Source organism: Sipha flava, unplaced genomic scaffold (assembly GCF_003268045.1).
Source record: "Sipha flava isolate LNK unplaced genomic scaffold, YSA_version1 89_pilon_pilon, whole genome shotgun sequence".
Taxonomy (NCBI): domain Eukaryota; kingdom Metazoa; phylum Arthropoda; class Insecta; order Hemiptera; family Aphididae; genus Sipha; species Sipha flava.
Genome location: NW_020273631.1, coordinates 1,596,379 through 1,620,361, shown reverse-complemented (window position 1 = coordinate 1,620,361; position 23,983 = coordinate 1,596,379). Strand labels below are relative to the sequence as shown.

At 29.7% G+C, this 23,983-nt stretch overlaps 3 protein-coding genes, 1 long non-coding RNA gene and 1 pseudogene across 4 annotated transcripts; 1 reads left to right on the top strand and 4 right to left on the bottom strand.

Annotated features, from left to right (window-relative positions):
• Nucleotides 1–62: 62 nt before the first annotated feature.
• On the top strand, nt 63–2,612 carry LOC112693663. Its single transcript, XM_025568841.1, has 2 exons — nt 63–1,433; nt 1,519–2,612. Exons 1-2 carry the CDS (start codon nt 1,153–1,155, stop codon nt 1,703–1,705), a joined length of 468 nt encoding a protein of 155 aa, XP_025424626.1. The 5' UTR covers nt 63–1,152; the 3' UTR covers nt 1,706–2,612.
• Nucleotides 2,613–2,777: 165 nt separating this feature from the next.
• On the bottom strand, nt 2,778–7,233 carry LOC112693650 (transcription elongation factor SPT5). The gene is made up of 14 exons (XM_025568819.1): nt 7,010–7,233; nt 6,839–6,939; nt 6,725–6,782; nt 6,363–6,595; nt 6,100–6,237; nt 5,719–6,044; nt 5,502–5,623; nt 5,034–5,444; nt 4,716–4,969; nt 4,462–4,657; nt 4,249–4,380; nt 3,498–4,182; nt 3,278–3,436; nt 2,778–3,194 (listed from the first exon to the last, which is right to left on the bottom strand). Exons 1-14 carry the CDS (start codon nt 7,067–7,069, stop codon nt 2,869–2,871), a joined length of 3,201 nt encoding a protein of 1,066 aa, XP_025424604.1. The 5' UTR covers nt 7,070–7,233; the 3' UTR covers nt 2,778–2,868.
• Nucleotides 7,234–9,120: 1,887 nt separating this feature from the next.
• Nucleotides 9,121–10,458, bottom strand: LOC112693660 (cytidine deaminase-like). Its single transcript, XM_025568839.1, has 3 exons — nt 10,278–10,458; nt 10,162–10,214; nt 9,121–9,533 (listed from the first exon to the last, which is right to left on the bottom strand). The coding sequence occupies exons 2-3, from the start codon at nt 10,208–10,210 to the stop codon at nt 9,136–9,138; spliced, it is 447 nt and encodes a 148-aa protein (XP_025424624.1). The 5' UTR covers nt 10,211–10,214; nt 10,278–10,458; the 3' UTR covers nt 9,121–9,135.
• A 4,738-nt stretch (nt 10,459–15,196) lies between these two features.
• On the bottom strand, nt 15,197–16,498 carry LOC112693678. Its single transcript, XR_003149504.1, has 3 exons — nt 16,318–16,498; nt 15,352–15,706; nt 15,197–15,270 (listed from the first exon to the last, which is right to left on the bottom strand). It is a non-coding gene; the product is annotated as an uncharacterized LOC112693678 (long non-coding RNA).
• A 2,568-nt stretch (nt 16,499–19,066) lies between these two features.
• LOC112693716 lies at nt 19,067–21,352 on the bottom strand (annotated as a pseudogene).
• Nucleotides 21,353–23,983: the final 2,631 nt, after the last annotated feature.

Sequence of the window (23,983 nt, the reverse complement as noted above, 5' to 3'; positions counted from 1 at the left end):
TACAATGATATGTTGCATATCGTCCACCGACAAATATTTGTACGCTCAACTATTGTGACTTGAGTGGCAAATAAATATTTACTAAGTTTATGGTGTTCTTACGCACAACGATTAATATAATAAATCTTTGTATTTTAATGTATTTTTTTTCGGGCATCGATTAATATTCATAGGAACCCATAAAACAGTGTTTTTAACTCGGAAAATCCATTAGTCCGTCACTGCCGATACACCGTTGCAGTTCGGCAGTTTCGTCATCGCCAAATGTTCGCACGTACTTAGACCACCACGGATTACGTACTATGTAGTCCGACTACGCGTTCGTTTTCCGCCTACGAAGTTTTTCTTCATTTCCCGCTAGTAATGTTCGATCGATTTGTTGGCAACACCAGTTAATAATTAAAAAATATAATACAGAATATTACATCGAATTAAACGACATTGAACATAACCTCAAACGTTAACAGTATCCAACGACAAAATCGTACACACCACTATAACTGCTCACCAAGCTTGCTTGCACTTCTACAGTTGTTTAATCATATCGAATTTCCATACGAGAACCACTTTACGAGTTACAGATCTCTATATCTATATTTTAATAAAAAAATACCTGTACTATGGGTACATAATAAAATAGTATCATTTTTCTTCATACAGGGAGTCGAAAAGAACGTATAAACGGGAATGTCGATTAGTTTTTGTCGTATGCGATTAACATTTTACACGGTTGCGTTTGTAAACACATTTTTTCCCCAGATTTGTTCTCCTCTCAAACAAATAATTGTAGAAAATACCTATATTATACATGTAAACTAAAAATCATCTAAGACCTGTTCGTTGGCTTATAATACGCTGGGCGTGTTTATAAGTGCCCAAAATATATAAGCAACAAATAATACAAATATACTTAAAATATACTTACAATTTGAAAGATTCGTAAAGCCATATGAATTGTTAATTTATTTAGATTGACGAAAACCAAGTATTGGAAGGACACGTACTTTTCATTTTTTTGATAACGTTTCTTAAAATGCTTTATAAATGAATACATAAAAATTTGTTTTCTAAATTAGTAACTATATTATTCTTAGGGCGAGTCCAGACCAAGAAACATTTGTCGTCGACTTTGTCAACAATGTCGGCGACAAAATGTTTCTAAAAATGTCACCAACAAAATTTAAAAACAGGCGCGTCCACACCAAAGCAACATATTTGCTAAATATTTGTGAATTAGTCTTGGTGAAAATGTGGAACGAGAAAGACGTTGCTATGACTGCAGCTGCTTGCGTAATTTTAAGTTTGGAAACGAAAAATACCTCCAAAAAGAGGTATTGGGTTCGTCTTAGTCTTTTAGCAAAACAAAAGTACAGTGGAAATGATTTAATGACTGATCTTAAACGTCATGACATTGGTCTATCTGGAGAATTGAGGTAAAATTATATTTGTTACAAATTAAAATATCAATTTATCTTTATAATTAATTACTTAAACATTTTTAAACATTTTCTTATGTAGGTGTAATGGTAGTTTTAAGAATTTTCTACGTATGTCAAGCGCAGATTTTGAATATTTAATAAATCTTGTGGGTGATCGAATAAGTAAAAAAGACACAAATTATAGACAGTTTTTTCGTGGTATAAATCAATTAGATGACAAACACTTTCTTTCGACCATTCCATTATTTGATAAAAAAAAAAGTTAAATATCCGTTCAAAAGAAATGTACTGGTTAAAATATGCGATATATACAGACGGACCAGGTGAACTTTAACGGATAACCAAATATGACGTGTATTTATAAATGTTTATCGACAAAATTTAACAGGTCTGGACGTGTCAATACATTGTCGGTGACTATGTTTATAAACATTGTCGCCTTTTTCCCGAGTCGAATGGAAAACAAAAATTTGTTGGAGACAATGTCGTCGACACAATTGTTGGTCACAAATTTCAGAAACATTTCTGATTTTTGTCACCAACATTTTCGGCAACTCATGTTTCTGACAAATGTTTCTTGGTCTGGACGCGGCTTTAGACAATTCATAAATATTGTAGCAAAATCCGTCCCTCGTGGATTAACGTACGCACAACTATGACGGTTGTTAAAAAAAAAAAATAATGTACATAGTACAAATGGGGTTTTCGGGGAATGAGAAAAGATAACAGAATACAAAATTTCAGAAAAATTTAAAATTATTTACCAGAACGGCACGCGTATGTGCAATATAACTTGTTTTTTTATATATTCGAATAGAATATTTTTTTTCAAAAATATAATGTTAATTTTGTAAATTTGGGGCCTTCAAATTCCGAGGTCCCCGGCCTTAGCCCTTTAGGCTCATTAATGCCTTAAGACGGCTCTACTGATGGCTCTACATCCAATCATAATACTGAATAACAAAAAAAAAAGAAAAAAGTGATTAAGGAAACTGTTGTGCTTGGGATGTGTCACGCGATGTGGTGGAACCCAGAAATCAAGCCAGCTCAAAAGTTACACCCAACACATCTTTGCTATGGCCCTCATCGCTTTCCTTTGATAGATGAGTGAGCGAGGTGTCACTAACTGATGATATTCGAGAAAAAAAAAACAGCTAATAACGGACCTTTTGATGACGGATCCACGTCAATATTAATTTATATTTATATATACTTATTTATTAAATTAATTCAATAAATATATTACTATATTATAAATTAAAATGTATTTATTTTAATAATTTTAAGAAAATGTCAATCAAATATTATTTAGTCCTTTTTAAATGAAATATTACGTAATTTAATATATGTATTCCTTATTTGTATAATCTAATATACTTACTAAATAGCCAAATATTATTACAATAAATATACACAAAAAAAAAGTAGATTATTTTGCTCTACACAAATGCAAGAGTGGGATCAATATAGGATTTTTCTCGTCAGGCATTACAACAACACCTTCACTACCTTCAATTGCCATCATATTGCCCATTCTATCTCTATATGATCCACATAGAACTTTCACATAGTCATTTGATTTTGGCATGATGGGTTCCAAATTATCATTTTCTATAGTGACTACACGTTCTTCTTCGGGCAAATAAACACTACAAGTTGCTTCACTAACATCTCTAATAATTCCAGTTTGTCCTGCCAAATCTGAATCAGCAATACGAACAAAAATATCTGTGGTTTGCCATCCCGGTGGTAAACCTACAATCCATAAAATGATTTAAATGTATTATTGGCAACTATAAATAGAAAATAACTGCTAATCTGATTAAATATTTGTATACCAAATGATGTTAATGAAGGAGCTGCCAATCCTGGAGAAGATACTGATGATGGAGTCATTAAACTTGCATATGAACCTGAAGGCGATGGTGCTGGATGATACTGAATACTACGAGGACTGGCAGTATTTGGACTTGGGGTATTTATATAAGAATTGCTACCTTTAATAACAAAAACAATACATTTTACATTAAATTAAGGATATATAAATCTAGAACTTACTATTATATCCACCACCTCCAGATGGCGATATCGCTTGATACGGCGAGTAAGAATGATCTGAAGAACCATACAATGTGTTTGGAGTTTGTGCATAAGGAGTTCCAGGATCCATAGGGTAATCTAAATCACCATCTGTAACTCTTGCAGGAGTATACCCAGCAGATGGATCCCAAGCTTGAGTAGGTGTTTTAGAACCATCATGTGATGGAGTAACATTTCCAAAGTGAGGTGTACGATTGCCCACCTCATAGTTGGGTGTCATTATGCCTTGCACAGGAGTCTTGCCTCCTTCACGGTATCCTGGAGTCATCATAGCATTAGCTGGTGTTCTAGAGTATGATGATGTTTTTCCATCCTTGGATTGTTGTCCAACAATTGTAATATTTCTCCTATCCACCGATATTGTTTGACATGAAGAATGAAGTTCAACTCTAGCTGTACACTCTGTTGCATCTTTTACAATACCAACAGCACCCTTGTAAGGGCCACCAGTAATTCTAATTGTCTGGCCAATTAAATCTCGATCCCTTCGAACTCCGCCAAATCTACCTCCTGCCCCTCCGCCACTTCCACGACCACCGCCGGCAGCAGCACTACCACCAGCACCAAACGGACTACCTGGAGTATAACGAGGTGATGTAATTTGCGGAGATGCAAATCCATTTTGTGGTGCAGATATGGCTTGCTAAATAATATATAGTGAAAATCCAATAAGAATAAAATTACAGAATAAAATATGCTAATGTACTACTTTATTAGTGGAGTTTCCAGCAAGAGCGATGTGTCTCAAACGACAAACAAAAATCCCTCCATTGTCGGTCATTAAACGAGAATATAAAAAAGCATGGTGACGATATAAATGTTTGATTTCACCATGCATACCCTAAATTATACCAAATCAGTTATTACTCAAATAATGAACTTATTTAGTGTTTTTTAACATATAAACAAAAGGTTAAATTACTGTGTGTGGACCATCAATAACTTTAACAATATCTTTTCTTTGGATTGAACTTCCCAAAGCATCTACTCCAATTGTATTCCTATGTTCTTTTTTCTTGTTCAAAGATTGTGGTTTAGCTTCAACCAACTTTCCTGACATATTCAAAATATGCATTTTTTCACGCTCAATCCGTACTATTACTCCAACATTTTGCGGGCTATAATGAAATATAAATATTATAGTTCCATATTGATAGAAAAGTTTTAAATACATACTCTAACTGTACAAGATCTCCCCATTGGAATTGACCAAGAGAATCAACACCAGATGCCATATCAGAGCACAATTGTAAATCACGAGGAAGAACTTCAAGTTCATGCATTGTAACATCAGAAAATAACACAATACGATTTTGTTCTACACGTACAATAAGTCCTGTATCACCCTCATAACGTCCTCCTACAACTCTTACATGATCACCTTGTTTAAAAAATTTCCGTAATTCATTAGCCATGAACTCCAGAGGCATCTAAAAATTTAATTATAAAAAAATTATTTAAAAATTAGACTATCATAGACTAAAAAGTTTTTACTTTGAGTTCTTCGTGTTTTGGCATAATAGTGACCATATCACCATCAATTGATAATACTTTTCCTTGTAAATTGATTAACTCTCCAGTGCATACTTCAACATTATCACCAGAACTTAATGACTGACTGTTAGCAGAATTATCTTTATTTGACACAGGTAATTCTATGTCTATGCCTTCAGGTGCTTCTTCAAATTTTTCAAGTTCAGATAAGGTAGGTTTGACTCCATCAGCAGTTATTGCATTCATATAGAAATTTTTGTACAAAAAGCCTTTACGACTATACCTATTTCCTTCAAATATTAAAAAGTCACCATCACTAGTAACTTCACCACCTATAGCTCTGATAGCTTCTGGATCAAATGGCTTAGCTGCAGGACGTCTTTTTTTCTTTCTCTTCAAAGCTTCTGGGTCCTAAAAATGATGATACAGTTTAATAACTAATATATTTTAAGTTATATAATAGTCTACCATTGATGCTCTAAGAGCACCACGAGGTCTAGTGTAATCAATCCTTGGGAGTAGTTTTAAATGTACATGGTTTTGAGCTAAATCTACATAATCCACCTGAGCTATGTCATCTTTGTATAGACCTATTATAAATAAATAATAAATATTACTCATGCTTAAAAATTATATTTCTATCAATTTTATAATAAATTAAAATATTAAAAAAATCACTATATACCTCTTTTTAATCTAACCCATTGCTTAGATCTTAAACCTGTTTGTACTTTAACAACTTTTAATACATCAGTCATTTCTTTAATAGGTACCATTTGTTGTTTCCAAAATCCCATTTTAAGACTACTAACATTTTCAATAGCTGACTTGACATGAGTTTGTTTATAAGATTCAATATATATATAGCCCTTAACACCTTCAGGAGAAACTATAGATTTGATTTTTAATGGATCTTCAGTAAACTGATAAGCAATATACTTGCGCATTAACAATAAAGCTGTATTTTTTTCATCACCAATACGACATTTTACCATCCATAAATTAGGGTCCCTTTAATAAGAAACATATTAAAACATGTATAATTCATAATATTATTTAACCTTACTTAACACCAGGTAAAAGAGTTTGTTGTGTAATTTCATCTGCTAATTCTTCTCCAGCATCTCCAAAATGTTTTATTGTAGCTGAAGCATCGGCATATTTTTTACGCAAATATTCTTCAATTTCATCTTCATTTTGAGTACTAAAAGGATATAACAAAAATTTCAAAACCAAAATATATGCAATGTATTTGCATACAAAATAAACTCATCTATGTTTTTTCAAGGTAAAATAGCTATAATTTAATAACAATTGTTAAAAACTTACTCCCAGAGATTAGTTCCACGTCTTCGTCCTTCAATTTCTCTTGCAGTTGGACCTAGTTCATCAACTTCATTAGCAACAATACCATATTCACCAGCCCCATCTTCCCAATCATCATCTTCTTCAGCCTCATCATCTACATCAGCTTCGTCAATAATAAAACCACCAAATCGTTCATTTTTCTTCTTTTTCTTGCCCGGGCGATCATCTTCTTCATCTTCTTCTTCATCATACTCCTTCCAAATTCATAAACAAATATAAAAGCTATTTTATTAGAAGTTAATCAAATCATTATTTAAGGTACACTACATTCAGATACTCCGAAGGTTCAAAAACAATAAAAAATTAAATGAATTATAACTTACATCTTCAGAATTTAAATCTTCGCCATCTGGTTCTTGTTCATCAGCAACTTCTTCTTCACTACAACAATAATTATATTTTATACTGAAAGTAAATATTAAAAAATTCAAATTTACTGATTATTTTCTTCAGCTTCGGATCCACTTGGTGAATGACTACGGCTTCTACTTGCACTGCGACTTGATGCATGCTTACGATAACGTGGATTTGATTCCTCCTACAAATATTAGCAAAAACAATATTAAATTAATTTAGTTATTTTCTATTTAATGAAACATGTAAATTACCTCAGCTTCACTTCCACTACCACCACGAAAACTACCTTGATCACTGTCGTCGTCTGACATTTTCTTATACAATTTTAATTTTTTTTTTTTCTGTTGATCAAATTTAATTCAACTCATAAATAGTACCAATTAAAATGAAGCTAATAACAAATGTTTCGATGTCTCAAGATTGAGATTGCTTCATTGTTATATCTCAAGTTTATGGTTGTATTATAGTTTGCATTAGCTAAAAACATTTGTTATCAATTAATATTTGATATCAAATTGTCAAAGAGGTTGTACAAATCATTTCATAACATAAAAAAACATATTACCGCGATTTTCAAAGTTATATTTAATGTGCTTTTTTTTTTTTAATTAATTTCATTCAAACAGTGACGTAGTGCATATTTTAACTAATATATTATTAGTATACATTTATGTTGCCTAGTAAATATTTTTTGTGGTCTAGAAGATGATATATTTAATTATTGAGCAACAACAATATTTTGGTAAAAATTGAGGTATTTATAATTATTTTATAATTAATGCTTGATTTTGTAACTTGTTTATCATTTCGTTTGATGATTTGAAGTAGAAATATAAATTATATTATCAGTATATCTACAATGGAAAACCCATGCAATAAAAACGATACGATATTGTATTCTATAGAATGTTTGAAAAAAACGTTCAGGAACAAACGTTCACGAGTTCATGTTCATATTTTATGAATGACACTCGCTTTTATCAGATTAAACATGAACACGGAAAACGTTTAAATTTTTAATTAATTTGAAAGATTTTTGGAGTTTTCAAATTTATTTACCATTTTAAAAATATTTAACTATAGGTTTTAAACATAAAATAAAATATACCTAATAAATTTTGTAAAGTTCCCATTTATACAGAATGCAGGTAGATTTTTCCTTAATATAAAATAAAAAAATTTAAATAAACGACCAGATGTAAGCGTTCACTTTTTCATAGAAACTGAAGGTGAATGAGTTCCTCTTTAACGCACTAAATGTGAATGATTGCTATTTTTAACTAAATGTTCCGAACACTGATGACATATAACAATACCATAAACTTGTTAATTAGTGCATTCATATAGTTAATAAGACATTTTAACATTTAAAATTTAAAAATATAAAATTGCAATCTAAATTCATTATTTGCATATAAAAAAATTTGTGAACGCTATTTCTATTCAGACATAAATAAAAATTAAATTATATTAATTATAAATACATTTATTAATGTATTATTAATTAATATTTAAATTTAAATAACAATTTTTCAAAAAGACTACAAAATGAACTTTACTTACTTAGTACTCATCATTGCATATAAGAAAGTATACAATCAATATTTTATAGTAAGTATTGTGGTACAATGGTATAAAAATGAAATTTGTACTATTTTATGTTTTTGTAATCAAAATAATGTATTCACTTCCAATAATGCTTGTTAAAAACATCAACTTACGATTTTTAATTTTCAGATACAATTGTTGTGTACTTAATTCCAATTCAGACTTATGACATATTATTATCATTTATTGTATAAATCGGTTGAATTTGAATATCTATATTAATAGTTTATTAAAAGAATTGTTCAACATTCATATAAAGTTATTATAATACTACTAATAATAATAATAATGGTTATTCCTTCAAAATACAATTTAGAATAAAAATATAATTAGAAGTGTATACAATAATGTAAATGGTGAGTTACAATTAATGATATACATTATTAATTAATAGTTAGTTAAATATTTCTAGATTCGTAAAATGAACTTACATTTTTTGATTAATAATAAAAATAAAAATAAGACAATAAAGAAAAAAATTATTAATTAAGATCGTTAATTATAAGAAAACAATGTTATATAACTTATCATAACTTAAAATAAATAAAAACCTATAACATTATTTTTTCCATAAATCCAGAAAACTTGTCAGTCAAAGTATTAGTATTAATATTTTATTTAATAATTTTTCAATAAATAATATGAATTAGTTTCACAAAACCATAATTATATTAAAGGCTTATATATATAAATATTTTTAGTTAAAAAGTTAATACCTAATATAATTAAAACAAATAAATAAATATAAACTTAAAATATTTTATAATTATTAGATTTTAAAATCTAATGGTAGTAATTTTGTCACACTTGTTACAAAAACATGAATACCATTTGGTTGGTATAAATAAACAGTCATATCATTATTTGGATCATTAAATTCTGTTAAAACTTGTCTGCAAGAACCACATGGGGGTACAAATTGGTTATTGTTCAAACCAGAAATAGCTATTTTAGTGAATTCTTTATGTCCTTCACTAACAGCTTTTACAATAGCAGTACGTTCAGCACATACTCCAAGACTTGTTGAAACATTTTCTACGTTACAGCCTGAAAATATGTTATCATTAACACATCGCACAGCTGCTCCAACTTTAAATTTGCTGTAAGGAACATATGCTTTCTCTCTAGCAAGTGTACATGTTGATATTAAGAGTTGATCATCACTACCTGTGAAACAAAGTTAATTTAGATCAAATTAAACTAGAGTAAACTTATAAAGGCAAAGAATTTTAAATAAATAAATAACCCAACTTTTAATAAAAAAATAAATAAAGGGAATAAGAAATCACTATAAAATTATAGTAATAAAAACTAATGTGGATTGAAACATAACTGAATAGGCTAATATAATCTGATGATGTATGTGGTTAAATTGAATAAAACGTCTATTGTAATATTGAAGAATGTTAAAAATTAAAATTAAGAACGAGAGTGAACGTCCTCAAATAATTGTAAAAATTACCAACTATTTAGACCAATCAATTAAAAAAACATTTAAAGCAATAATAGTCAATAACATGATTTTGAATGTTAAATGTCGTAATTGTTTTCAGGCAAAATAAAAATACACAGGATTGATTAAACAATTAGAATATAATCTATTCTGTGGTTAATAGACAAAAGTCCAGAATGATCACGGAGTGATAAATAATAATCCTGATAATAAAACAAATAATAGCTACACAAAATATATTATTTAGATAAGTATTAGCATTAATTATAGAATAAACATTGCATGAACTATCAGCTTATTATATAATTAATGGTACAAGTAGTAATGGTTAGTTTTAATTACTTAATTCGTCGAGCAGCACAATTTGGCCAATACCACGGTTAGAATCCATTTAACTGCAATTGTAATCAACAAATAATGATAATAATAATAATTATAATCAACAAAGTAGCACAAACCTTAGTGTTTGGTGATATTGGAGCGCGAACTAATTGATAAAATAATAAAAAGATAATTATACTTAATTTTAAATCTGAATCTTAATAGCAAACAAACGTATTACGAACTTAGAATTTATTACGTAATAGCTATGACAACTTCTGTTATGAAATCAGAAGACTAACTGAACACGTTTTATTATTTAATTTAAATTCTCTCTATAAACTATATAACACAATTATCGATCTTATTGGTTAACCCCACTAAAAAGATATTCTGCTACAATGTATATTTTCCTCTCTACGTAAAAAAATATACAACCTAAGAATTACCTCATTAATCTTAATTAGGTAATCATGTTATTCAAGCGTGTTGGAATAAAAAAAAAAAAAATTGTTTAACCTGCAGATAGAATTTGGCATCTGCTCAACACGTGATTGTTCGTGGTTAAAATTAAAACAGTTGCCTATACATATTACATACAGTTTATTTATTTAGGTCTAAATAATAATATATACATGAAATGTACTTGAAAATAAATAATTTGTAATTTATATTTATTTAACACCAATTATAAACTTAATCGCACTTAAATCATATTTTTAAATTAAATCTAGTAAATAAAAAGATAAAAACAAAATAGAGTTACAAAAATGTTCGATACAGATCAGAGATCAAACTATGATTTATTACATGTGTTGTTACGATTGTCCTTACAGTACCTATAATAATCCCATAGTCCCATGTAGACATAAAGTGCATAGCCGTCACCTGAAAAAAATCACACTTTTCATAGATCCTCTGTTTTAGATCAAGAAGCTGATTCAGTCAATAATAATTGATGCAGGTGATTAGAAAGTGGAGAAAAATTTGCATATTTATGTCAGGATTGAATTTTGAGGGAGAAACGGATAAATATATGTCCCTGGTGACAATGTTTCCATTAAATGAGTAATTTTAAGATAATGAGGTATTTTATTCAAACCCTACCAAACGGGCAATAATATAAATCATTCGATATTTTATAAAAATAAATCTTTTTTTAACCTACTTCTATTCTAGCTTATTTAAAATTGCCCGTCTATAATTGTTTAAATCAAATAAATGTTATAACAAAAATTTTAGTACACCAAATTGTTGTTTATTCAGTTGGTACTATTTGACAAAGTCGAGAGTACCGATAAAGCGAACGTATTTTAGTATTATTACTTATAAATTAAAAGCTCATATTCTTTTTTTACTGATAGGCACAATAATTTTTTATTACTTAAATTTCGACTATTCAGGTTTCGGTATATTTCTCCTTTACGGGAGACCCAAAATTTCGAATTTTTTCTTATATCAACTTATACATTTTTTAACGCTGAAAACGATAGTGTGGACAAAAATTGGGAAAGATGATTAGTTAAGAAGTTACAGCCTATTGAAATTTGACATTTTTGAATAAATAATCTATTTTTTCCATAATTATTATAAGTGTTGTCATGGTGCAGTTAGTAAGGCGGGACCACCATAAAATAGAGGGATACCGAGTTTTAGAATACCGTAGCAGCAGTGAAAATTAAAATACTTTTTGCATTTTTTTTCCACTTTTTTTTTGTAATCGGTATAATAATTATTGTATAATGAGGTTAAATCAGTACTTATAGTCCATTCCATAGCACTAGATATTCGATGTGCAAGAAAAAATACTAAAAAAGTACAAACAATTTTATTGACGATTTAGGGTTTTATTCACGTAGCGAGGTTTTAGGTTAACATACAGGGCATAATCTCATTTAAAACAGTATCAAAATTTATACAAAAACTAGGTTATGCTTAGACTATAATTCCTCTTGGGGCGAAGCCCCATCCCCCCGAAAAGTACCACCCAGAGGCACTCGAGTTTGTGAGTGGAGCCGACAGCGTAACGAGCGAAATCCTAAAATTTTTAAAATTAAAGTTCCGATTTTTCGAAAAAAAAAAAATGCAAACAATTTTCATTAAGATTAGAGATCAAAACCAGATACAAAATTATCGTTAAAAAAAAAAAATGCAAAATTTTATATTGCATGTGCGAGGAACGAACTCGATTACGGTGCGATCCCACGGAGCGAGGCGCATTATTCGACTATATACCGCGTCACCACGAACGCGCTTCTACGTAATCCCACGGCATGTAGCTCGGCGCGTTTCTAGGCGCAATTAAATGTAGTGCCAGTTTATTTTTTTTGGTTTTGAATTCTAGTGAGTATTGATCATAGTGTTCCTTTGCTTTATAGAGAAAGGACGTGTATTGGACGTTGGTTATAATTACCGTATTTTTGTATAAAAATATTTTTTATTACCATATTTATTACTATTTTATTGAATAATACAACAATGGGAAATCGTGATGAACTATAACTAAGGAACTATTTAACTATATGTATAATTATTTGTGGTTAGGACTACCCTCTGTATTTTGTGTGACTCGAGGTTGAAAAATTCCATGCAAAAATTTCATCATTATTCCATAGGCAAACCAGTCGGGCTCATATACGTCAACTATACCTGAACCAATATTTTTACTTTCTCTTACTTTTGAAGCCAGTCTTTGGAAAGTGGACATTAATGAATTTCTCTTTTTTTTAGCTCATTTGTAGTACCTACATGATGCACTAATGTTATTGGCAATCCTTTGCCATACATCGTTAACATGGTTCTTATTCTTATATTTTGGGTCTCTTGGGTTCCAAAAAGCAGGTGCCTTCTCATACAACTCCAAGAACTCAATAATAAGATAATTTGACCAATTCATAGTTATAAGGTTTTTTTTTAGTTTGAATAAAAAATTAAATAAAACTTATTTAAAACAATAATAATAAATAAAAACTTAATAAATTATTAACGAAAACGTTATTGACGAAAAATTGAACGAGCCGCGCCGCGCCAATTTCCTGTTGACGCGGGACACAAAAACCAACAATCATCGGGAACGGTCGCGCAATGTGGGATTAAATTATTTTATACATTATTAAAATATTTTTTAATATATAATTAATATTTTAGTATATATATTTTTTATTTTTATTACTAATTAAAGTACTGAAACATCCCTCCCTGCTCCGTTGACAAAACATTTCATGATAACCATTTCGGAAATTATTCGCAAGTAGCAATAGTTCTTCATCTGCTTCATACTCCAAAATTGTATAAAGCATAACCACGTCCATTTTGATGTACATAATACTACTAAACATCAACTGACTAAAATTTTCTACTCCAAACCACGTAGTCGTAAACATGCATCGTAGCAAAACACTCCCATTACGCATCACGCAAGCGTGATCGTGCAAATGCGCATCACGCACCATGCAATCACGGATGCGTAGTTATAGGAAACCACGGCTTAATTAAGGAATTGATTATATGTGAGATACACATTTCAAATTTTTTTAATGTGGATCATTTTATAACCAAATCAAATTACACCTTGCTGTGAATACTGAATTGGGTTTTTTGTCGAGTCCATACTTAGTGAAAAATCAAATAAAATACTAGCATAACTTTCAAAACACAGACAGGTGTTAAAACAGAACTACGCAAAAGTTGATTCTAAGTGGATCCGGCATTAGATTAAAAAAAAAAAAAAACCCACAAATATTAAAGATTCACCTAATTTAAATATTAACAAACATTTTATTTGTAAATTTTGAACTTGAATTGAAGAAAAATTTAAGCCCCCCCCCCCCTTAGAAGTAAGTCTGAATACGTCCCTGAAATCTATATAATAACATAACAATAAGTAAGCATGAAAGTCATATGAATATAATTGACATGGGTAACTAGATTGGGGAAAATGGCTCATTAGCAACAAAACTTTGGTTCTACAATAGATCATGGAACCAGTTCCTTTTTAGGCGTCGTTCTTGGTTTTCGGGTGAGAGGACATATTTCTTATAAGGGGGATCGTGTGGGAGTCGAATTTGAAATAGAACCATTTGATAGTTCTTTAACGGTTGGGATGTTCAGGTGTTTGTAAAGGGAGGTATTGCTGGTGTACCACGCTGCGTATTAGTCCAATCAAATTAGAAATAAATTCGGAACTAATTCCACGAAAGCAGGATTTTGGTTTTTTTTTTAGTTTATATCTCACTGATGAACATACTAAAAGTCCTGACACCTACCCCCTGTGCGTAGCTCTCCACACCTCTTCAAAGGGTGGCGCGCCCCTTTCACTATTTTCGCTTATAACTCGTCAGATTTTCAATTTACATTAAAAATACATATGACCAAAATTAAAGACCATAAAATATACCATAGACTTAATGTATTTTTTGTATATATATGTTGCGATAAGTGTTATACTTTAAAAAAATATAAAAAATAAAAATTTTTTATCTTTTTTTTATTGTGTTTGAGCAAAAACCGTCAATGATACGCTGAAATGACCTATGACAAAAGTTAACGAGCAGATAATTTTACATAATAAAACGTTAAATTATTTTAAAAATTTCAATTACCGTAAGTAATAATGTTTTTTATATCAGTAGTAGCGATATGATTGAACAATTTGTTGACAATTACAAAATACAAGAATCAGAAATTTAATTACAATCTACTAAAAAAAATTGCCGAAAGCTGAATTTTGGTATGTGAGTAGTTTATATTTTACTTATAAACATACCAAAAGTCCTGACACCTACACCTTGTGCGTAGCTCTCCACCCCTCTTCAAAGGGTGGCGCGCCCCTTTCACTGTTTTCGCTTATAACTCGTCAGCTTTTCAAGTTACAATAAAAATACCTATGACTAAAATTAAAGACCATAAAATTTACAATAAGAAAAAATTATTTTATTTGACATACATATTTATAAAAGTGAAATATAAAGAAAAATTGAATTATGAAATAACTATTAATTACAATCATTTTTAAAATAAATACAAAAATTGAAAATTATACATTTATTTTTATTTTTTCAGACTATAAGTTACGAAATTAAATTTAAAAAATGGTGTAGGTCCTGGAATGGTGTAATGGGGATGTAGGTCCTGAAACAAAATTAATTAATATACTTAATATTTTCATATTTATATTATATTATGTATTGAATTATTAAAATCATACTGTACCTTATTAATTAAATTATGTGGGTCGAATTTTTTTATTGTCCGTGTGTTGGTTTCTTCTTTTTGATTTTCAATTAGATTTATTTCGTCAATATAGTCCTCTAAATTGTCTTCTTCTTTATCATCTATGATCGGTTGCTGATTTAAACACGAACCACCTTGACAATGCTTGCATGTAACTGAACATAGCAATCTTGCTTTTCGACAGCTACAATTTTGTTCACATGTTTTTGTGCAAGCACAACTAATCACATTCAAAAGAGTATCCGGTGCTGGTGACTTTTTCGTGAAAACTGGATTTAGTTTACCATTATATACTTTCCAGCCCCAATTCTGTGGATTTATTGCCACGCCACAACTGTATTTGTAAATAAAGTACAAGTACAGGTAATAAAATTTTTGAATTAAAAAAAAAAAAAAAGAATTAGATATGTTGAATAATTATCCAGTAATTAAAAAAGTATTTATTAAGTACAACACAACTCTTCCTTCATCTGCACCTGTTGAGAGACTGTTTAGTGGTGCAGTACAAGTTTTAACTTCAAGGCGTGATCGCCTTGGTGATAAAACATTTGAAAAATTATTGTGTTGTAGGATCATAAAAAATAAAAAATTGTATTTTAAACTCAAATATAATATATAATATTTATGTATATATTATATATTATATATATATATATTTAATATATATAATATATAATACTTAAAAAATGGTAATTTTTTTTTTATATAATTATTAATGTATTTTAGATATATTATTTTATTTTAAACAGACTAAATGTAAATATTTATGTTATTATATTAAATATCAAAATTGTTTTTACTTATGATTATTTTATTTTCAAATGTTAACAAATTTATGTATAGTATTGATTTTTTCTTTTTAGTTTGAAATCTATTTTATATGTATCATAAATAAATGTATATGTATAATTCAACATAATAGTTTAATAAATAATAATTATATACCTTTATAGCTTATACAATGTATTCTGCCTGGCATCTATATCCACAACTAGTCTTCCTTTTCAGAAAATGGAGTAAGTATTGACATTGACACATTGTTGTTGGAATGATCATTTCAATTATTTATCAGATTTTACAAATAGTTATTAGTAATTTAAACTAAAATTATATAGTCATAACTCATAATTTTATTAGTATTTTCTACAAACCTATTATAAAAAATAAAATTTAAGAATAACATTTATAAAAAAATCATCTCATTTTCATCTAAATAAAATTGATTTTATCTGTATCTATATCTAGATATATTTTAATTTATCATTATCTATCTCTATCTAGATATATTTTGAGTTCATATATCTTATCTATATCTAGATACAAAACAATTATCTAAGCACAACACTGGATATTATTGATTAATAATTACACTCTACAACAGCGGTCTTCAACCTTTTCGACTTGCGACCGACTCACTTTTCCTGCCATACATTTTTGCGACCCATGTCAGCTTCGTTAGCCATGAAATCCATAAAAACAAAGTGAAATTTGCTTAATGTATGCCATTGTAGAAGCGCTTTTATAACTCAATAAATTAAAATTTATATTTTACTAAGTAATATTTAATTTTTATTATAAGTGATGATACAAAAAAAAAAAAAATTAATGCAATATTTTTCCCTGACTGTTTTCATACAAAATACCCCACCTACCTCGGATCAATTTCACGTAATGCAGTTTGTAGGTATGCTATTACTAGGTACATTTGATTGTTCATTCTTTTTTTTTATTTAAAAATTAAGGCTTCAACAGTAAAGTTTATTAACCATTGATTGTTACATATTACATACATTAAATGTGAGGTTAAAAATGTCAATATTACATATTATAATAGTAAAGTTAGACTTAAAGTTACAGTTTACTAATAATATTTGTGATGCTTGAAAACGGGATCGCTTTCATATTTTGGCTCTTGTCCTTCTATGTTGGATGGCATGTTCAGGTCGGTGCGTATTGAGATAATTGTGTACACTCCGTCTGTGTTCGTAGTTAATATTTTGTGGAATGTGTCACCTATTGGTCGAGACTCTTTTCTAATTAAGTATGAGTATGACTATATGACAAAGAAGTATTCAATCTTATCTTCTACAAATGTAGTACGGTTTCGGGTTTATTCGAAAATTATTTTACCCGATATGATATGACATATATAATATAATATGTATGAATATGCATTTTTTAAATTTTATTTAGGTAGACTTATCGCTACCCAATCTTAAAGCTTACGCGATTCACTGATTGTAGACCACTGCTCTACAACATAATTATTATAACACGAGTACTAGTTATAATAGCATTAATCATTATAATGTACAGTAGGTATGTCGTAGACTGATAAATGTGTTATATATATATATATATATACATATTATATATTTCGAATGAAATAACAGAGCAACATAACTCATAATTATTTTAAATAAAATAGAATAAAATAAAATTCAACATGCATGTAAAATAAAATTAAAAAAATATTACAAAAATTCGTTTAAGATTGTTTTTGATTAATATCCAATCAACAGAAGTTGTAATGTTTCCATTCATGCATCAGGTAATTGCATCTTTCGTGGCAGGTCCACAGACGATTCAGTCACTAAAATTTTACTTGTCGTGTTGAAGCTGAGTTGTTTGATGGTTTACAATGCTTTGTCTGTCAGGATTCTATGATGTCCAATCTTAATGTCATTTAGTATTTCCCGTGAAATTTTCCAGTAATAAATTATTTGAAGTTATCTGCGGACGTCTACAGGTCTTAAGTCGGAGTTCTCCCCCTCAGTTATCATTGAGTCCAGTAGGTTCGGATTATTAGCATTCTCGGTCCAATTTCGGATTTGCCTGTTCTCTTCGGATGTTTGTGGAGGAACTGGTAACCATTTTAATGTTCCCTCTATAATTCTAATTGCCGAGTTGCGCTGGATATCCAGTTTCTTAGTATGTGTACTATTTGAATAGATAGGTGCGTAGAATTCTGTTGTTGAATATACCGAACTGAACTCCGAACTGTACATTTATTTTCTGATTAGCTTATATTATTACCAAACGAAGAGAGTAACTTTCGTTTTTGATGGATTGGATTCAAGCCTCCATTGTTTATAGTATTTATGTAGTATATCAAGGTCAGTGGGTTTTCCAAGTGTTCTAAATCATTAGTAAGCTAGACTACTTATCAGCGTAGATAAATGTTTATAGAGGTGCCAGCACGGATCCTTGTGAGTGGACATTATTGAGCAACTTTGTAATTCTTTTTTCCTCTAAAATATACATAGTGGGAAATCTGTTACTAAGAATGTTGTTAAAAAGTTTTAGTAGCGTTTTACATAGGATCACATCCAGAAATTTCGATAAGTCCTTTTTTCCAACAGTGTCTTAGGCAGATCTTAAGTCAATTCCACTGCAGTCTTAACGTTCATGTCAAAGCCATTTTCTATGTGAGTAGTTAACTACCAGTAAATAGCACATTTATGGTAGTAATTAGTGCTATAAATGTGCTTTTAATTTAATTGTTTAAAAGTGATCTCCTTAAATCTCTTTATCACTAATAGAACTAAAAGAACGGTCCTGAATATGTTGAGAATTATTCAAGTATAAAATAAATAAATAAACACAAAGAGATTAAACAATTTATGTTAATAGTAGGAATCGTTTAATTTATTAAGAAAACAATGCAAATCAATAACAATTTAAGTAACAGGTATTTGTATAGCAACCACTATAAAGGTGATATATATAATATTTTAATGACATGTTATAATATTACACTATCTAATACCGATCGGTACACACCTGCGTTTTAAACGTAGGCAGTACAAGTCATAAACATGTTTAATGCGAACACGAGTACCGATATAAAATGAGATTTTATATAAAAGGAAGTTCAAATTTCTATCATCTAGGTTTACTATTTTTTTTCGGACGTGTCTTGTTGTATGTTCCATAACTCTGAGTACTCGGACGCGTTGTCCATCAGCATTTGATGATTGCCACGTTCTACAATTTGGTCGTTGCGGAAAATTAAAACCTCGTCAGCATCTTTGATAGTCGACAGCCGATGAGCTATGCACACGCTCGTCTTGTCCTCGGTGGCTCGTCGCAAGGCCTTTAAAATATTCTGTATCAATAAAAAAAAAAAAACGAATCAATATATTAATTAGTTCTAGCAAAGGGACCTTTAGAACTTCATTGCAGACACAAGCGATTTATTAAAAATTATTAAGAAGTTATTATGTAGGTCATCAAAACAAAAATACTAGTGTACAGCTCGTTTTTATTCGGTTTTGAAATACATATAATTATATAATTATATAAAAACGGAAAACTATGACGTTTTTTTTTTTTACAAAGGAAATGTATATACACCCAAACCAATATTTATAGCTATTTCTGGGTGTGAAACAACTTGATGACGTTCGGAAAACGCTATAATTATACCACTAATGATTTTTATCCGAACTTGTTCAGTAATAGAGTCTAATGACGACGTGGTTTCGTTGAATATTAGAATAGGACTGTCCTTAAGTATGGCCCGAGCAATGGATACCCATTGCTTTTCACCACCCGAAATCATCAGTCCCCGTTCATCCACTTGTGTGAAATATTCGTTGGGCAACTTCGTTACAGAGTTATGGAGTTCCGCGAGTTTAACTGCCTCAATGACTTCTGGCTCGGACTTGCTTATGTCTCCGTAATGAAGATTGTACATAATGGTATCGTGGAATAAAATTGAATCCTTAAAAAAAACACATTATACATAGTACAGTCTTAATCAAGTCGCGTGGCGCGCTCGATCGGCGATCGGGTATACCTGAGGAACTACAGCTATGCTTTTCCGAAGACTGGTAAAACATCAACGTCTTTGATGTTCTTACCTCCAATAAGTATCTCGCCCGATGTAGGTTCAAAAAACCTGAACAACAGCCGGATTATCGTCGACTTTCTGAAATAATCGTAATATAAATTATGTAGGTAGCAAAACTCGATCGCTAATCGTATACATCTAAATATTATATGGGGCTCGGATCTCGTCAAAGAGTCTTGTCTAAGTACAGAACAAGACAATACTCCTTACAGAAGTAGCAGTGTTTACCCGTTTCCAGATCCTCCAACAATGGCCATTTTTTGACCGGGTAATACAACAAATGACAAATTGTTCAGAATAGGTTTGCCATTCTGGTAGCCAAAGCAGACATTTCGATTGAAGCATTTTCTTTAGTGACAGCCAATTGGGCAGCATTTTCTAGGTTCTATAATAAGGGGAAAATATAATGTACAATTATCAAGGCGGTAAGTATAACACTGAACAATTTGAAAGTACCTACCTTGACGGACGGGTCGCAAGCCATGATAGAAAACATGGACTGCATGTCGATTAACGCCTGTCGCACTTCGCAGTAAACGGATCCGAGAAATCCGAGTGGCAGAGACAATTGAAAAAGAAAACAGTTTACCATTGCCAGATCGCCGATTGTCATATTACCTAAAGTAAAGAACAGTAATTTTTAATATTGTTATATTTTTTAAATATTGCATGCAAATCGTATCAGTTATTATAAGCAGAAATGCTAAACGTTTTAACTAAATATTAAAACCCAAATTACGAGTACATTACCTTCGAATATCTATTTAGTGGCCAATATCATAGCCACGTTTATTGTCACGCTGAAAATGATATTCTGACCGAAGTTCAAAACAGCCAAACTCGAGCTGGTCTTCAACGAAGCTATTTCGAATTTTTGTAAGACCTTGTCGTATTGGTTGGCTTCGTATAATTCGTTATTGAAATACTGAATTACAAATCAAAAAATCAATCTGATCAATTTTATTATTACTATTATAGATTTAAATGTAACTTTTAATTCCTGTTTTAAAAATAAATTATTTATTCATAATTGTCATTTTATATTTAGTAGTAAACATTTATAATAAATTATTATACTATATGCTGCTGTTTGCATGAGTTTTTTGTTTTATTTATTGACCCCATAGTAGCTCCAAGTTATCAATCTCTATTTACAGTGTAGAACAGTTATTACATATGTCAGTCTTCAATTACCAAAGTATTAATTGTATTTCAAATTATTTAAAGAAAATGTCTTATTTATCTAAAAAATAGATAGACCATTTCTTCAATTGATGTTACTTATAATTCATTATTTGTTTGCATGATTTTCATAGAAATACATAATAAAATTAATCGTTAATTTAATATGCTAACATTTTTAGGAATAAGTAAATTTAACGGTATAAGTTGCTAATCAAATTCATAAAAAATTTAAATCAACGAATGCAATATAAATATACTTTTAAGCCTATAGAAAAGCTATTTTCCCTCTTGAGGCTGATGTTTTTCAGTAAAAACAATTAGTACTTGTTTTAAGTTAATTTTTTTAATAGCTAAACAAAACCATTAGGTTACATTAATTATTTGACATAAATAAAATTATTATTATTATTATTATTATTATTATATAGAAATATTATTTTTTAAGGGATATATTATTTATAAATGGGGAATTGACAACTAGATGGTCTAATCCAACAACTTATTTATTCAATTTTTTTATACACATAATTAAATCCTTAATAGCTTTTCTTAGACAGCTGGTGAGGCTTCTTATTTGTCCTTAGTCTTTAAATAATGAAACTTAAGATTTTTTTTTTTTATAATATTATATAATGTAAGTTATACATTTAAAGACATTGAGGAACGTTTGAGTCCGATAAAAAAATATAAATATATAGGTATATATTTATGTACGGAACTAGTCTGCTTAGTCAGACTAAATATAATGTTTATTAATTTAGAATGGATTCTGTAATAAATTAATGTAAGAAATTGATATAAATATGTTATACATAGTTGCATAAAGTTAAAAAAAAAAACATATACATATATTATTGACTTTGTAAATAAATTGAAACCATAAAATAAGACAATTATTATACAAATTGATATCGAATTGTTTTATTTATTATTATTTTTTTTTTTTTTTTGTACCTGTATACAATATACATATTTTAATTGGTATAAACTAAAATTTGAACCATAAACTGCCGTTAAGCGTTTTAAAACCAAAATACAAATATTGTAAACAAGAACTATGTAAATATTAATAAAAAAAAAATATTAATTATTAATAAACAACGTTTGCTTATTATAATATTCCCACGACTTAATATTGCACAATATATTATGAACAATATATATATATTATGAACAATATATTACAAGCAATGAGAAATTTAAAAAATACCTATCTCTGACTTTGTTTGGCACAATTAAAACGTATTTCTAGTAGGTTAGGGTACGAACGCTGATTCCTTATCGTAAATATTCTAAAGCCGGTCCGACAACCGTTTACTTTGCAAACGTATACTCGGCGAGTGTACTTGCCAAGTTTGTACGATGTACGATGTTTGTAATTATGTTGCTCCTACACGACTCGTGTGCTCGTCAATTATTCTTCAAATTAATATACTTTTCTCGTCATCGCCAATGCTCCTACACGACTGGTATTAATAATAAATAATTGTCTATTTTGGGGGGAAAATCCAAGATTAAATTTCTTATCAGCATGAGTCATTCGTGTTGTATCCGACACCGACGGGAAACCGTGAGTGACTCGGCGAGTAAAAATAATCGTCGTGCTTTACGATTAAATACCTCACACACGACTCGCAAAGTAGCACGATTGACGAATATTCGCCGATTACACGAGTCGCGTGGGACCAGTTTAAGAAAACTAAATAGGTACTAGTTATTTATTATTATGTATAATCAATATTGTTACCAAAAATGGCGATGTATACGAATTGACAATATAAATAGGCCTGTTGGCTGTTGAATTTTAAATTAATTTGATTTAAAATCGTTTTAATTATTGAAATGATTTTGATTTTGACATAAAACATTGAGTTTAACTTTTTTAAATTTCAATATAAATTTTGAAAATCATTACCAACAATTAACGATTTTGATCAGGGCCGTATTTTAGGGGGGGATGCGAAAGGGGCGATAATACCCTCCCTGAATCCATATTTAATGAATCGATTATATGTGAGATAAACATTTAAAATTTTTTTAATGTGAATCATTTTATAATGAAATCAATTTACATAAACGTAGCTGTGAATATTGAATTGGGCTTTTTTTCGGGTGCATACTTAGTGAAAAATCAAATAAAACACAAGCGTAAATTTCAAAACACAAACAGGTGTTAAAAAAGAACTACACAAAAGTCGATTCTAAGTGGATCTGGCATTAGATTAAAAAAAACTACAAATATTAAGGATTCACCTTGATTTAAATATTACCAAACATTTTACTTGTAAATTTCGAGTCTGAATTAAAGAAAAAATTTGAGTTGTGTCCCCCTAGAAGTAAGTCTAAATACGCCCCCGATTCTATATAACAAATCTATATTTCTAAGCTCATGTATATGTTTTCATTTTTTACAATGGTCGCCCTGATACTTTCCGGTTTTTTGTTTAAAATTAATAATTTCGTATTGCAGTCACAATAAGGATCAATGAGAGAAAAATATCGAAAAATATACTGTACGTGACTCAAGACAGAAATAATTTCACTGAATTCCGTAGGTAGTACCATCTAACA

Bases quoted from the DNA above. Each gene is read 5' to 3' on its own strand.
- LOC112693663 (XM_025568841.1), top strand. From the start codon at position 1,153: ATGTTTCTAAAAATGTCACCAACAAAATTTAAAAACAGGCGCGTCCAC. The intron at 1,434-1,518 runs GTAAAATTATAT...TTTCTTATGTAG, and splicing joins GGTCTATCTGGAGAATTGAG to GTGTAATGGTAGTTTTAAGA.
- LOC112693650 (XM_025568819.1), bottom strand. From the start codon at position 7,069: ATGTCAGACGACGACAGTGATCAAGGTAGTTTTCGTGGTGGTAGTGGA. The intron at 6,783-6,838 runs GTAAATTTGAAT...TTATTGTTGTAG, and splicing joins GAAGCTGAAGAAAATAATCA to TGAAGAAGAAGTTGCTGATG. The intron at 4,658-4,715 runs GTATGTATTTAA...ATTTCATTATAG, and splicing joins GGAGATCTTGTACAGTTAGA to CCCGCAAAATGTTGGAGTAA.
- LOC112693660 (XM_025568839.1), bottom strand. From the start codon at position 10,210: ATGGATTCTAACCGTGGTATTGGCCAAATTGTGCTGCTCGACGAATTA. The intron at 9,534-10,161 runs GTAATTAAAACT...TTTGTTTCACAG, and splicing joins TGTGCTGCTCGACGAATTAA to GTAGTGATGATCAACTCTTA.